The sequence below is a fragment of the Phoca vitulina genome, unplaced genomic scaffold (genome assembly GCF_004348235.1).
Source record: "Phoca vitulina isolate PV1807 unplaced genomic scaffold, GSC_HSeal_1.0 scaffold1, whole genome shotgun sequence".
Taxonomy (NCBI): domain Eukaryota; kingdom Metazoa; phylum Chordata; class Mammalia; order Carnivora; family Phocidae; genus Phoca; species Phoca vitulina.
Genome location: NW_022589704.1, coordinates 26,597,602 through 26,614,362, shown reverse-complemented (window position 1 = coordinate 26,614,362; position 16,761 = coordinate 26,597,602). Strand labels below are relative to the sequence as shown.

At 39.4% G+C, this 16,761-nt stretch overlaps 1 protein-coding gene across 12 annotated transcripts in view; it reads left to right on the top strand.

The window, feature by feature from the left end:
- Positions 1 to 16,761, top strand: part of UNC80 (unc-80 homolog, NALCN channel complex subunit) — a 229,660-nt gene that overhangs the window by 46,359 nt on the left and 166,540 nt on the right. For 6 of the 12 annotated variants that reach the window (XM_032403226.1, XM_032403246.1, XM_032403216.1 and 3 more), the window contains exons 8-14: positions 3,647 to 3,908; positions 5,005 to 5,139; positions 7,338 to 7,554; positions 8,421 to 8,597; positions 9,604 to 9,872; positions 10,980 to 11,339; positions 16,121 to 16,267. In XM_032403226.1, the coding sequence (XP_032259117.1) occupies positions 3,647 to 3,908; positions 5,005 to 5,139; positions 7,338 to 7,554; positions 8,421 to 8,597; positions 9,604 to 9,872; positions 10,980 to 11,339; positions 16,121 to 16,267 (1,567 nt within the window). The remainder of the gene's footprint in view (positions 1 to 3,646; positions 3,909 to 5,004; positions 5,140 to 7,337; positions 7,555 to 8,420; positions 8,598 to 9,603; positions 9,873 to 10,979; positions 11,340 to 16,120; positions 16,268 to 16,761) is intronic. The other 6 variants (XM_032403279.1, XM_032403272.1, XM_032403254.1 and 3 more) reach the window with 3 other exon arrangements.

The window sequence follows — 16,761 nt, the reverse complement described above, 5'->3', positions numbered from 1 at the left end:
AGCATCCAACTCCTGAATTTGGCTCAGGTCATGATGTCAGGGTTGTGAGATTGAGCCCTGCATTGGACTCCATGCTCAGTGGGGAGTCAACCTCTCCCTCTCCCTGTCCCCCAACTCCCTCTCCAAAAAAAACCCAAAAGTTAGTTTGTTTATTAAGATTTTTTAAAAATGTTTTATAGTATTGTTTGTGGTGGTCCCCAAGTATCCCCAATTTCCTGTATTATCATTCTGTTGTAATAGGAGGGTGATGTTTAAGGCTAACCTGTGCCTGTGTGGTCTTTCCTAGTTTACCCTGATAGTGGTCATTCTTTAAAGTCATATAGAACAGTGATCCAATCTATGTTGAAAGTTAGATATTTCCTACCTATCACTGATACCAGTTGAGGTTAAATTGACATTTCTTTCCCCTAATTTTTGGAATAGATGTTTATCTTCAGCTTGTTGGGTCAATGTGATTTACATTTGAACATACTAAGTTATATTGTCAATTTTATTCCTCATCATTTTGCTCCCCAACCCATGGCATTTACCTATTTGCTGTTACTTCTAATGAGCTCTTTTTTCTTTCCATTGTCAAAACGCATATTGCTTGTACGTACAAAAGACTTTGATTTCTCCATCTTTGTCTTGAATCCACTTCTGAAATTTTTTAATTCATTCAAATAAATGGAGATAGGCACTAATCAAGTAAATGATATAATCTCAAGTTATGCTACATGCTATGGAGAAAATTAGAACAGGGTGAAGAGATGGGTAGTGGTGGAGGGAGGCCACTCTACACAGTGTTTGAGGAAGACCTCTCTGAGGGGATGACATTGGAACAGAGCCTAGATAAAGCCTAGGCCTCAAGGGTAGACATTTCCACATAGAAAAAAAGCTCTGAAGCCAGCATAAGCTTGATGTCGTCAAGAGTAGTAAGAAAGCCAATGTGGCTGAAGCACAACAACCAGATGTGTCAGGACTGGTCCAATCAGGAGAGAGAAACCAAATAGTAATTTGAACAGGGCAAGTTTAATATAGGGAATTAAGTATAACAGGATTAGAGTATTGGAGTAGTAAGGGACTGGCTAATAAGAAGTAAAGAGAACTCTAAAGAATATAAGAATAGCAGATATAATGGAGCAATCTCCAACTTTAGGGGTCGGACAAAACACCCAGGGGAGACCCCTTTCTCCCCAGGACTGAGATTATGACCCTGTTGGAGAGGGTGAAGTTATGCCTCAATGGATGGCAGAGAGATCACCGTGGTGCTGCACCAGGAGAACTTGCTGGAAATCTGCCCTTTGGAACTTGTCAGAAATCCAACCCTCTCGGGTACTAGGGAAAGCTATTCATGGGGAGGTGTCTTGGTAGGGGCCCTCTGCTACAAAACTTCCAAAGGGAAGTGCCGGGGGGCTGTTGGCTGCCAGGTGCTGCTGGGTACTGGGCACTATGGGAGCTGAGCAAAGGGAAAGCTGTGAGTGCTGCGGAAGGCTGGTTCTAGAAAAAATGCCCATTCGGCAGAAGCCACGTGCACTGCAGGAGCTAAGCACTAGACAACCCACAAACACTACAGGAGCCTGGTACTGGAGAAGCTGTACATGCATTGTAGGAATGTGCTGAGCAAGTACACCAGGGCGAGAAAGCAAAATTCTTTCTTCCTGCAATACCTTTTCCATTTCATCTACTGACCAAGCTAAACATCATGCCAGAAATCAATGGAAAAATATTTAAAGGTCCCTGGTCCATTTTCACAGAGCAAGAAGAAAGATGCATTTGGAGCTAAGAGGCAGCAAATAAATATTTGTACGCCAGGGCAATCATGGTAATGAGGTTGGACTGGTATGCACAGCCAGATTATGCAGGTCATGTTGACTACTATGAGAAGCTCGCATTTTATTTTAAGGATGATTTAACAATCCATTGGAAGGGTTTGAGGAGAGGAGAGGAGGAACCAGAGAAGAAGCAATGAGACTAGTAGGAAGTAATTACAATAAGCCTAACGCAAGATGTTGGTGTCTATGGACCTGATGAGAAGTGGTTGGGAGGAGACTCCATGGGACTTTCTGAAGGATTGAAAGTTGACATGCAGTTGATATTCAAAGAGTATCCTAGGTCCCTGGAAAAAGGGTAAGTTCTAGCATAACATACATATATGGGAACTTCGCTGATTGTAGAAAACTTCTTGTATGACTGCCAACTCAGTTAAATAATTAGTATTGCAGCACCTTATGTGGTTGTGTTTTAACTTCTATGTAGTTTCCTACTTGTCAATCAAAATACTCAAGATTAGACCCAGACATGGTCTGGGTTTGCATATTTAAACTTTTTACTGCGACTCATGGTAAGAAATCTATTTTATGTCATGACTAATGACAATGCATGAGATGAAATAAGTTTCATCAAGCATACAAATCCTTATTCCATTTGTTGCATTCTGATAGTTTTTATTCTAGTTAACATTTCAATAGTAGTCATATACTTTTGAATTAATTTCTTGAAACAATAATGATCCATAACCTTCAGTTAAAAAAAATATGGGTCTGGGAAGTTCAGGAAAACTTCTCTTCACTTCTTAGTAACTGCATTTTTTTTTTTTTTTTTTTTTTTTTTTTTTTTTGCTGAAGTTCTCCATGTGTGGGTTGTGCCATTTGCTAGTTGATAGCAGGGTACAAAAATTTCCCTTTTGCATCACCTAACTCAGGAAGAAACTGTGTTTGGGAGTTAAGTTTATATTTTAGATGTAAGGTTTCATTTTGGATCCTAGGAGCTCTCAGTTTATAATTTGTTGTTTATTGGCTGTCATTCATTGGACCATATGTTACTCAATATGAAGAAGTTAAACTTATATATCTTCACATTCCCTAAGATACCTAGGATGATATATTATATTTAGTAATTGCGTAAACCTATTTTGTAGTGTAATTAAGTTGAACACTAAATAATGACTATATCATGTGTTTAAATTGAATAATAGCATTTCAGAACCTTGAGATTTTTTAAATTAGTTATGCTATTTTATATGAATATATAGCTATAGAGTTTTCAAAATGATTTCAAAATTTTGAAAATTTTCTTCATAACCTAACTTTTGCTTGTTTAGTACTTCTCGGTTTCTTTGGTTCTTTTATATATTAGAATCACCAATAATAGATTAAAATAGCCAATAATATATACAAATACTCCCATTTCTATCAAGGTAAAAAAAAAAAAACTGATAGCATTGTATAAAAGGAACATCACAATCTGAAGCTCATCTATTTCTATAGACTCTCCTCATCGCCCACCACCCAAATTACTCACCAGCTAATACCAATTGCTTACTCTCCCCCACCTTCCCAAAACTCATGATTTTGTTTTCTAACTCCACCTTTGTAGGCATGGTTTCCTCTGACTGAAATGCTGATGTACCCTCCTGCCCCATCCTCAACTTTGCCTAGCTGATTCCTACCTATCCTTTAAAACTCTTTCTAACCTCTCTACTTCCAGGAAGTATCTAGCAAAAGTGAAATGAGTGAGACCAGTTGGGAGAATAGTAGAGTAAACTACACAAAAGATAAGTGGATGAATAAGTAAGCAAATGAGAAAAGCAGAGCTACAAGCCATATTGTGTCACCCCTTGGAATGTTTGCCAATAAAATCATCTTCTTTCTGTCACTGGAAACAGAGCCTCTCTTGTGATACCTCCATGCCAAAGGTCCCGCTATGCCACCTACTTTGACGTTGCTGTTCTTCGCTGCCTACTCCAACCCCATTGGTCTGAAGAAGGCACTCAGTGGTCTCTGATGTACTATCTACAAAGGCTGCGGCACATGTTGGAAGAGAAGCCTGAAAAGCCTCCAGAGCCAGATATTCCTCTCCTGCCCAGACCCAGGAGCAGCTCGATGGTGGCAGCAGCTCCCTCACTAGTGAACACCCACAAGACCCAAGTAAGAGAAACTCAGTCCATTGTCTTTTGAATCACCAACTTTGGCCATAACAGATTCTCTCTTTCTCCTATGCATCCATCTCTTTATTCCAGACTGGTGGATTACTCGGATACTATTATCCTTTCCTTTCTATCTTTTATTGCTAGACCCTTTTGCTTCTTTCTTAGCATCTAATTTACCATTCAAAGAAGGGTGTCTAAATACCTCTTACTCACACTAACCTAGAGTTAAGACTCTGTTGATCCAAAATAATGGAAAATTTCCCAGTTGAAGTGCTAGTTAATAGATAGTTCTCACATACAACTGTTAATTACTGATATCATGAAATGTGTGACACTAGAATTTTACTGAATATGGTTTACCTTCTTTTGCATAGCTCAAAATTTTTTAGCACCTCAGGATCGTAATTAGAAATATTGCCTTTGGATATATGGTCTTGCTATTTATTACAGATGTTTGGAAAAATAAACTGACTATATACCAATTTGATGACATCCCCCTGAAAATCACTTTTTGATAAATGAATGTGCTAATATCAGCTTGAACACTTTTTCTTTCCCTCTTTCTCATTGATACCATGTGTGCTGGATATGTAGAGAAAAAAACTGTGCTTTGCAGTATGTTCCAGTTGTTTGGTTTACTTAAATATGAATTGGCTATGTCTGAAAAAGTCTACATATTCTGAAAATAAACATGAGCAATATTAGAGCAAAAAGGAGAGATACTCTGTTTTAGTAGTAGATGATTCTGCCCAAAATAAAAATCTCCTTTGGTGAACCATTAAACAGAAAAACTTTTTTTAATGAAAAGAGAAGATGAGATACCTGTCTCCTCCCTCATTTCTTAGCTTTCCCAAATATGGAGCTTCACGTTCTCATTGTTAAAAACCCCAGACAGGGGTTACAGTTAATATATAATGTATCTCTTCCATAGCAGGATATGGATTTTAAAAGTTGAGACCCACAAGTTAAATACTTCATAGATATCAAAACATTAGACACATCTCTATTAAAAATGTGACATCTCAATAAGAAAAGTCTTTGGATATAAAGCCTTAAGTCCTTGATTGTGAAGTCTACTTTTATTGTCTATTAAGGATCTCACCATGAAGTGTAATGAAGAGGAAAAATCTCTTAGCCCTGAGGCCTTTTCTAAGGTTTCGTTGACCAATTTACGTAGGTCTGCAGTTCCAGATCTTTCTTCAGACCTTGGCATGAACATTTTTAAGAAGGTGAGTAGAACCACTTATGCTCTTTAATATTTTGGTAATTGAAAAAAATCAGTAGGACATGAGGTCATGCTGCAGAAAGGGGTGGGTTGGGAAAGAAACCTTGAGGAGAGAGGTCAGCCCCCACTTATAGCACTGGCTTGCAGCATGACCTTGTGCGAGTCCCTCTGTGCACCTGAATGTTTCCCATTCTCAATGTTACCAAGCTCAATCCTGATGATGTGGGTAGAGTGTTTTCAGTAGTGTGGTAGTGGAGGTAGTTGTGGTAGCTGTGATAGCAACTTACATTCGTATGGTTCATTTCATTTTATCAAGCATTTTATATAAAGGGTTCTCATTTAATCCAATGAGATCCTAAATTTCCACATTTTGCACCTAAGAAACTGAGTCTTATTGAAGTCTTACTCAGAATGATGGGATCATCATGGAATATTTATTCTCGAAGTCATCTCCAATTTAAATACAACAAAACAAACAAAACTCTGTAAGTAAAGTAGTAAATCCTTATAACAAATCACTATATTTCCTACCCTCACAACTTGTTATAGGTCTTAGCATAGGTTTCCATTCAATAAACATTTATTATGCATCCACTAGAACTCTAAAGATGAGAAATTAAAGGTGGAGTCGAGTGTGCACTTAGGAGTCACCTAATCAGGGTTCAAATTCTTGCCCTGCCACTTGTAACCTCTGCGATCCTGGTCAAATGATACTAGGTATCAGTTTCTTCATTTGTAAATTGGGTACATAATATACTTACTTCAAAAGGTTATGAGGATTAAGTGAGATAATGCATGTAAAGTCCTTACTGTGCCTGGCACTTAGTAAGTATTCAATAAATGTTAATTATTCTCAAAAAAGAAAGGAGCTGAGCCTTAGAAATTTTGGTAGTTTGTGAAAGGTTGAGTCCAAACTCAAAACTAGGTCTTGTTCAAGCTAGTTCATGCTTTTATGAATCCACCATTCCACCTCTCTTTTTGTAAATATATGGAGCAAACCAGCTAGGAAATAATATGTGTAGAATAATGTATGTGTAGTAGCTTCATTTTCTATTTTTCAAAATGATTAGTTCAATTGTGTTCATGAAGGACACAGAACATATTGTTAACTTCTCTATGAGCTCAGAGTGTTGCTATGCAAGCAGTCATGTCTACCTTCATTGCTAATGTAATGATAGGCAAGGGCTGTAGTTTTTCTAAAAATGTCAGTCATCCGGGGGGGAATACGTTTTCAGTACAGACTACACGTGAGAATCTCTGGGGAGCCATAAAAAATTCATGTGCCCAGGCCTGAACCCAAACCAATTAGGTCACAATTGCTGCAGGTTAGGCCCAGATATTGGTATATTTTAAAAGCTTCCCAAGAAATTCTAAACTCTTATTTATACTGGATTTTGAACTTGTTTGGTAGGAGTAATGGGTTTGTACCAATTCATGCTTTGTATCTTTTTTGACTCTCCTTATGGACAGTGGCACACACTTGAAGTCGTCTGGCTGGAAAAATTGATCTCAATCCTGGAAAAATGGAACAGAAAATACTGGCTGGTCCAAGGGGTGACTCTAGGATCCTATACTCTAGCCCATGATTCTCAAATTTTAGCATTTATCAGAATCACCTACAGGGCTTATTAAAACACATACTGCTGGGCCTTACCTTCTAGGTTTCTGATCTAGTATGTCTGGGGTTGAACCTGAGAATTTGTATTTCTTTTTTTTTTTTTTTTTTTTAAGATTTTATTTATTTGCGAGAGAGAGAATGAGAGACAGAGAGCATGAGAGGGAGGAGGGTCAGAGGGAGAAGCAGACTCCCTGCTGAGCAGGGAGCCCGATGTGGGACTCGATCCCGGGACTCCAGGATCATGACCTGAGCCGAAGGCAGTCGCTTAACCAACTGAGCCACCCAGGCGCCCGAGAATTTGTATTTCTAATAGTTTCCCAGTTGACACTGATGCCGCTGGTCCAGGGACAAGCCAACCCAGCAGAAGGACCCAGGGAATATGTTACCTTTTGCTTTGTTTCTTTCACTCTTTTAAGGCATTATGGAAATTTCAGCCATCTCTATTGAGTGATACTCGTTGACTTTCTGGGTCTCTGCTTCCTGGAACATTTCTGTATTTTACTGCAGATTATGGAGCCCTTTGGGAAGTAGAATGTCACCTCTCCTTTGGCCTGTGCCTAATCCTTTACCTCTCATCCTCATAGTTCAAGAGCCGCAAAGAAGACCGAGAGAGGAAAGGCTCCATCCCATTCCACCACACAGGGAAGAGGAGGCCTCGAAGAATGGGAGTGCCATTCCTACTTCACGAGGACCACCTGGATGTGTCCCCCACCAGAAGCACATTCTCCTTCGGAAGTTTCTCTGGGCTTGGAGAAGACAGGCGAGGCATTGAAAAAGGAGGCTGGCAAACCACCATTTTAGGTGACAACAAGGACTTTTCAAAGTAGGGCAGAACTTGAGTGACCTGTTTAGAAATCTGGATCTAGGGCTCTGGGGCAAATCTGCATCTTTCTTGAACAGTTTAGTCAAGAAATGTGGGCCCAGATGCTAGCTTCTAGTACCAAAGGAATGCAGATAATTTAATTAAAAATGGAAGAACCCTGTAATTAGGCAGGTAATGGCCCTATTTCTTAAGGACTCTAGATGTGGAAATGTGGCCTTAAATGATCTTGTGCATTAGCTTTCATTGTGAATCCAAAGGCAGACTTTAATTTGGATATTAGAAAAGGAAGATGTAAAAAAAAGAAAAAGAAGCTTTTTTTTCCCTTTCTGGATGGCATATTAAGAAAGCCAGCTTAAAATCAAGAAACTGGCAGCTAACTGGGATTCCATATATGGTTTTTGACATTTGGCTTAGATTGGGGCTGATCTTTTTTTTTTTTTTAAGATTTTATTTATTCATTTGAGACACAGAAATACAGAGAGAGAGAGAGATCATGCGCAGGGAGAGAGGCAGAGGGAGAGGGAGAAGCAAGCTCCCCGCTGAGCCAGGAGCCCGACATGGGGCTCAATCCCAGGACCCTGGGATCATGACCTGAGCCAAAGGCAGACACTTAAACATCTGAGCCACCCAGGCGCCCCAGATTGGGGCTGATCTTATAACAGGCAGCTTCATCCATCATCTTGACCCTGACTATTCCGAGAATAAATCCAATGCCTGCTACTTGGCTGTGCCTCATGCGCTTCCTAATGACCCTTTACTCTCCCTGCCGTCCTTTGGAAAGACAACATCTCAGCAGAGATTCTTTCATTTTTAAACCTTCTTGTGGTGCTCTTGTCCATCTCAGGGAAATTTACCCGGCGGGGCAGTTCGGACGCAGCCACAGAGATGGAGAGCCTGAGTGCCAGGCACTCCCACTCCCACCACACCCTGGTGAGTGACCTGCCAGATCACTCCAACAGCCACGGAGAAAACACTGTCAAGGAAGGTGGGTCGGAGGCTGCACCTGCAGGCGGGAGTTCAGGTTCCTTTTCCTGTTTCCTGTTTTTACTCCATGTTCCATCTTCATTGCAATCTGGCTCCTTGTACTTTTTGAAAACTTGCATTCATGTATTACATTGCTGGGTAATTTGCTTGTGAGCCATTCTTGGGATTTTCTTAGTAGCAAAAGCTATTTGATGGCACACTGCAAACTCTGTACCTCTCAGAGGTGAAGCAAGCCATTCATCTTTGTTTTCAAAAGGTCATAGACCCACGGGGCTAGAAGAGACTTGGAAGACAGTTACATTCAGTACTTTGGTCCCCTGTATGATGTCCCTTGAAAGGGCTTGTCCACCTTCAATGGGAGGAAAGTCACTGCCTTCCAGGGCTCTGGATTCTTTTTTCAGACAGCTGCTGTTTCAAATAAGTGCCTTATATGCTTTATGTGGAGAAAACATGTGTGTCTGGGTGGAATCTGAAATGGGCTCTTATTCTGTACTCTTAACCTATGGGTAGAAATCTAAGCCCTCTTTTCCCTGGAGTATGTTTCAAGTATTTGATGATGTCAGTTAGTTACCAACACAAACTCATGTTCCATTACTCTTGAACAAAGGAGAAAAAAGTCCTCCTTATTTGCCGTTGCTTAAATATGCTAGATAAAACCAAATATTTTACCAGCCACAAACTAGTGGGGAAATACTTCAACTAAACCAGTTGCTAAAATAATTAGCAAATCCTGAATATGCATAGATCCTACTGTATCAGTAGGATCTGCCATTTAAGACTGGGTAAAATCCACCTGTCAAAGTTAAACTCTAGCCTGGGTCTTAAGGAAGCCAGTTGGAATTCACAATTTCTATAATCTTCATTATTTACCAGATGTTACATGGCCTTCATGCTTGAGGCAATTCCGTATGAATTGAGAATAACTTTGAGACTACAAGTCAAACATCACCTCAGCTGTGATTGTGGTCAGGAGAGTGTAACTGTCTGACACGATGTCACTAGCTAATATGGGGAAAATTAAGACATTGCTTTCTTTTTATTAGTGCGATCCCAGATCTCCACAATCACGGTTGCAACCTTCAACACTACCCTGGCATCGTTCAACGTAGGCTACGCAGACTTTTTCAGTGAGCATATGAGGAAGCTCTGCAACCAGGTGCCTATCCCGGAGATGCCACATGAACCCCTGGCATGTGCGAACCTGCCCCGAAGCCTCACAGACTCCTGCATAAACTACAGCTACTTAGAGGACACGGAACATATTGATGGGACCAATAACTTTGTCCACAAGAATGGCATGCTAGATCTTTCGGTAAGAAGCAAGAATTTCTCTTACCAAAGCTTGGAAGATAATGACTCTTTGATCTAGTTTTTATACTGCTATAAAATGGGCATATAGATTCTTAGCAATGTTGAACCTTAAAATGAAAAGGCTACCCATATAAAAAATTTCACAAGTGTCAACCATCACAGAGGCACCTTTCCCTTTTTATTTTTTTTCAAGCATTACATTAGATGTGATCTGATCTCAGAATATTTTTATAATCCAAAAACATTAGCAAATCCTGGATATGCATATATAAAATATACATAAATGTGTATGTGCTAAATCCCTTTTTTCTAGAATAAGGGTAAAAAGTTCTCAGTTTATTTTCTTTCATTATATAAGCAACATGACTGCAAACCTCCTGGGTAGCAAGGGAAAATGAATAGAAGCCCATTAAAAGATTTAAACTTGCCTTCTCAAGAACGCCTGTCTTGACTATAGTTATTAGCAAATGAAAGGGTTGTTATAGTTTACAATTATAGTTCACAAAATTTTTTATTTCACAGTAGAAAGCGGGCTCAGCAAATAATTTAAAATATTAAAATCAATGAAAGGACATAATTTAAACATGCAAATATTTTGTATTTAAAATTGAAGTGTAAATAATGATACAATTGTGAATGCCTAAATGTTCCTCTATTATGTGGATATGGAAATCATTGTTTTTTATCCATTATTGACAGACAGTGAAAGGCAGAGGAGTAAAGCACTTTGATTTAAAATATCAGTTGAACAGGTTTCCATTTGAATGAAAAATTATGGTCCCATTAATTCACTGTTCTTCAGTATCCCTATTAACTGTCTGTATTATGGCAAGTTTTGGAATACTTAAGTGAGATAATACACACATACATTTTTTTCACACATACATTTTAAGTCTTTGGGTGACTTATACTCTATGTTAAGCACATACACAAGGTCCCAGTGCAATTTAAATAGGCACACTTGAAGATTACCTGAATTATTTATGCTTAAGTACACAGAACAGCCTAAAGGAAATGGATTAAACAGAATAACCAAATCTATGTAGGAAGAGGTAGTTCAGGCAAATTAATCACCTTCTGTTCGTCTTTGTCTTCCCCCCACCCCCAGGTGGTTCTGAAGGCTGTTTATCTTGTCCTGAATCATGACATCAGTTCTCGCATCTGTGATGTGGCACTAAACATTGTTGAATGCTTGCTTCAACTTGGTGTGGTGCCTTGTGTAGAAAAGAACAGAAAGAAGAGTGAAAACAAGGAAAATGAGACTATGGAAAAAAGAGCCAGTGAGGGGACCTTCCAGTTCAAAGGAAGTTCACCCTGTGGATTCGGGGGCCCTTCGGTTAGTGGAGCTGGAGATGGTGGAGGAGAAGAAGGAGGAGGTGGAGATGGAGGAGGTGGAGGAGGTGATGGAGGAGGAGGTGGAGGAGGCGGAGGTGGACCTTATGAGAAGAATGATAAGAACCAAGAGAAGGTATGACTGAGCCACCTTCTGTGTTCTCATGAAATGTTGCCCCTAATTTCTTTCCAGTGCCTGCTTGCTAGGAATTTGTTGACTCAGAATCACAACTAGTCACTAAAGAAAGTCATGAGCCTAGAAATCTCTTCAGTGGGTTCTCCCCAGGCATTAGTAGAAACGGTTAGATGAAACGGTATTCTCAATTCAAAAACCATTGACATTCAAGCAGGGTTAGAGTTAATTTCCTGGTCATGTTATTTCTTCAGGGTAGTATCTCAGTTACACTACATTACCATCACTCTCAGTCTGCCAAGAATAGCCTCTTTCTCAGGATTTTCAGGGTCTGACCAAATTGAGCAATGTTTTCTTCTCAGAGTGTCATAACAAAATACCATAGATTGGGTGGATTAAACAACAGAAATTCGCTTCTCACATTTCTGGAGGCTGGGAAGTCCAAGATGAAGGTGCCAGCGAGGCTTCTGAAGCTTCTTCTTTTGGGTTGTAGGTGGCTACCATCTTGCTGTGTGTTCACATGGCCTCTTTTTTCTGCATACACACACACACACACACACACACACACACACACACACACGGAAGGAGAGAGAGAGTTCTCTAGGTGTGTCTTTTTATAAGGATACTGATCTTATCAGACTAGGGCCCCACTCTCATGACCTCATCTCAACCTAATTACCTCCCAAAGGCCATACATTCAAACACCATCACATTGGAGGTTAAGGCTTCAACATATGAATTTGGGGGAAACATATTCAGTCCATAGCAAGCAGTGTAATTTTTCCTCAAGATAATGTTTTTTCTCTTGATCTAAGGAACACATTTTTGGGCAGCCAATTTCAATTACTACTGAGGGAAGAGAAGAATTTTGTTCAGTTAATTGGTTGGTTTATCGGTGTTGCTTTCAAAGACTAGGCTTGGTGCCCTCATGTTTCAGTGTTTCACATCTTATTTTTAGCTTTCTTATTATTGATTATTCCTGAATTTAATTCCCTTTGCCTTGGCAACACCTCATTTATGATCTCTGCACTTAATGCCAAAACTTAGTTTTTTCCTTTAATTTGGGTTTTAAATAAGAATTACCATAGCTTGGGGCTCCTGGGTGGCTCAGTCAGCTAAGCATCCTATTCTTAATTTCATCAGGTCTTGATCTCCAGGTTATGAATTCAAGCCCTGCATTGGGCCCCACGGTGCCACAGTGGGCATGGATCCTACTTTAAAAAAAAAAGAAAAGAAAAAAGAACTATCATAGCTTAAATTCACATAACTTAAACTGATTTCAGTTCAGGGCTTTTGTTGGAAAATGCTGTTAACAAGTTGAAATTAACAGAAGATTTGAATCTCTAACAGGTCATGATGTACACATCAGGTCAAGTGTTTACAGGTGTAAGATGACACTGTACAGAGTTCTACGATCTACATATTTATCTAAACTATGAATTGTCCATCTTAATAAGTGTTGTGGTGCTCCTTCCTCTTATAGTTTCCTCTCCATCTCTTTCTAGTCCAACTTGATCCATTTTTAATGTGCATTTATCATCTATGTTTCTTCATCTCATTGTCTACTATCTTCCTAATATTTTGGGTCTCTGATCCAAATATTCTTTCCCAATATTCGTGGGTTCCTGAATCCTTTCTTTAAGAATTTTCTTCCTCTGCCTTAATCATAAATGTATATATTCCAATTCTTTTTTTTTAAAGATTTTATTTATTTATTTGTCAGAGAGAGAGAGAGAGAGAGAGCACAAGCAGGGGGAATAGTGGGCAAAGGGAGAAGCAGGCTCCCCGCTGAGCAGGGAGCCCAGATGAGGGACTTGATCCCAGGACTCTGGGATCATGACCTGAGCCAAAGGCAGACGCTTAACCAGCTGAGCCACCTAGGCATCCCGAGTGTATTTTCCAATTCTGACAGTATCTTCCAGTACTTAAGGTTCCTAACTTCTTACCTCCTCATACATCGCTGAGGATAATCCAAAAATCCTCAGAATTTACTCTTACTAAATTTCCATGTTTTATCTACCAACCTAAGCTGGCTACTCAAAGAAATAATAGATGGTATTATATCCATTATAATATTCAAGGGAAAATAGAAAGAAAAAAAATAAGAGTTGTGAAATTTTGATAGGTTTTTATTAGTAAAGCTTAGATATTCCAACTAAATTAAAGGGGGCTTTGTCACGTATCCTAAGAATTTCGGAGGTTCATTATTAGTATTATATTTTTATTTTTAGTTCTAAAATTTTATCCAATTGGTATTTGCATATGATTTCTTATTGTTGGCCTGCAAGTCTCTTGCCTATGTAAATTATAATTATTATACTAGATAATATAACCATTATTTTGACTGAAGTTATCACTCTTAATTAGATGGAATTTCTTGAAGTCAGATTATGTGGTCTCCAAAACAGCAACCAAGATATCAATGTTTTGTAGTTAGTTCTGAAAGATAATATTCTTTGTAAGACAAAGAATTAAATAAAACCTAACCATAGGTTAAGTGCATGTATTTGTGATTCATACAGGTCTGTTCTGCCCAAAATCTCTGTTATTTTCAGTGAAATCAAGAGAGTTTATCTAATTTTATAACCTAGTAATACCAGAAGCATGGGGAATTTATTCAGAAAGGAGGATCTAATTTCTATTTCTATAGATGCTACTAACTAATACTGAGAGCTTGAAATGTTATTTAATACCTGTCCTGATTTCTGCCTGTAGCTTGGTACATTTTTCTGAATGTCTCCTATTAGAGGAAACTAAATCCTAAGGACATCTGAAGGTGTAAAGAAACCTGAATAGATATTTACCAAAAGCTTTTGGAGCTAGGGATTTTTTTTTTTAAAGGAACATATAGTAATCTAAAAGTGGACGTAAGCCAATCCTCCAAATCAGGACCTACCCAGGGTGAACTTTTCTGAGGCGCTGCTTACTGCCTTTGGCTGTGCGATCTGTGCACCACGCAAGGGCGCATGGCTAAGGCAGGGCCAAGAAGGACTGAAACCCAGTCCAAGCTCCGCTCACTTCGCTGTTCAACCAAGTGCTGCATCTACTAAAAGGACTCACCTTTTTCTAACTCATCCACCCACAGGAGTGCATTTTCCAATTTGCACAAAGTTGCCTCAAAGGAGAGCAGTGTCCCACACCTAGAAATATTAACATTTGTTTTGCTATTATTGTATGTCTTACGTGCTTTGACTCATGTTAGCCTCACTGCTGTATGATATAGGTATTATTATGATGCCCATTTCGTAGGACATGGAGTGGTTAAGTGGCTGGCCCAAGGTTATGGAGCTAAGATTTGAATCCAAACTAAAACATTTCTGAATTTGTGTATATATAATAAATAAGTAAATAAATGTTTATTGGTAAGTCTGAGTCTTTCATTTGCAACCATTCAATCTATAGAGTTCCCAGGAAACAGACTCAGATGTGGAGATGTGTGTGCAGGAAGTTTCCTGGGGTGTCCTCTCAGGATCAACATCTATGAGGTGTAAAAGAAGCAGGATGAGATAGAGGGAGCAGTTGAACTGCAACTTGTTGTAACAGAGACCTCAGCCCATCACACAGGGAGCTCTAAAGCGAGGATGACTCTTCAAAGTAATCTCCAAGTGGAGGAAGGGAGCCCACCTTTATACCCCCCACCCTCATTATGCCTTTGACCGGCCATTGGAGGCAGACTGCTCCCAAGAAGAGCATTAACCTTAGGTGAGGCAGCTCTCCTTTAGCTAAGAACAATGGCAGGATAGGATCTCCCTAGAGAGCTGTCAGCCAGCAACTGACAGCTGAACATTCAGTTCAGCCACTGAACATTCAGTTCTGCATGGAGCATCTCAGCACTGCATCCACTGCATGAGCCTGTAGATTAGAAAAGGAGGACCAACTGCATAACTTTAGGGGAGTGGAGTCTACCCCACCATATTATGGATGATGTCTAGATAACTCCATCTCTTTCATAACCTACCCACATTGGAGTACTTTCAATGTGTGACCTCATCATTTGCATAGCCACCTGACCCACATGACAATGGAAAACCCTTCACCATTTACACAACAATGCTTATCCATTATTTCCTTTGTTCTGCACAGTAAACCGATGTAGAAAGGGAAATTATTAGGATCCTTCTGCCTCTTTGGAGATAATTCACAGTTTTCTGGAAGCTGCGTCCTCCACTAACAACAAGGATTAAATGGGGCAAAAGAGATATGATAACCATTCTCATTATTCGTCTCAGGAGGGCTTCCTATTTACCCTCAAAGGAAGAAACAAGCTGAATGTTGACATATTTCTTTATATTCTCACTTTGCTGGTGCGTGAGTATTACAATACAGTGAAAATATAAAATCAGAAAGTCCCTTAAAAATGTCAGAAGTTGCCATGTGATTTCAAAGTTCCAGACTTTGATCAGTTCCAGAAATTTAGCAATAATCATTGCCTCGTGGTACTATCAGAAGCCTGATAATGAGGGTAGCTTCTGGGAAAATCTATTTGCTTTCATCACTGATAGTCCCCATTGTCTCTCTAGGTGGTTCTGATAGTCTGCAAGGATACAGAAACATGTTTTCTAATCAAGAGGTCTACAGTCATATCCTTTAGCACTAGAGGGTGATCAAAATGCACATTTTTCTTTCTTTTAAAAGGCATTCTGGATTTTAGAAAGGTTAACTTGCTTGTTGAGCCCTTGACAATTCTGTTTCTCAAGTTGTACGTGCTCACCATAAAACATATAAAACTTGGTTTAATCACAGAATGGAATGTCAGTACCAAAAGGGCTTTGTAACTTTTCTAGGATGAAAGTACACCTGTAAGCAACCATAGGCTTGCTCTTACCATGCTCATCAAAATAGTGAAGTCTTTGGGATGTGCCTATGGTTGTGGAGAAGGACATCGAGGGCTCTCTGGAGATCGTCTGAGACACCAGGTATTCCGAGAGAATGTAAGAGAATTACAGTAGATTCCATTTCCTCTCCCTCTTCCCTGCCTCCAATTTAGGAATGAGTCCTTTGACAATGAGGGTCAGTGTTCCCTGAAAAATATTGTATTTCACAGGGATGATTAATGCTGATTCGGAGTGGGAAGATTCCCACAACATATCTCAAGACCTCAAAAACCCAGGCCTAGGAAAGCTTAATTGGGAAAATGCTTCTGCCTTCTGCCTAGGGCAGGCCAACTCCCAGTTGGTGAAAGGGTGTATAATTGGAATGTGTGAATTAGAGTTTGAAAGACCTTTGCAAAGATGAATATATTTAACAAGCCTCTGATGGGCTGTGACAAATGACTTTTTAATCATCTGCCTGGGTACTATAGAAACATATTTTGTATTAAAGAATGGGGTCAAAGTTTAGGACTTAGTTTGTCATTCTTACATAGACATGGAAAATGGCCCTTATTGGGACAAAACAGGACTATAAAAGTAGCCCGTTACTTTCT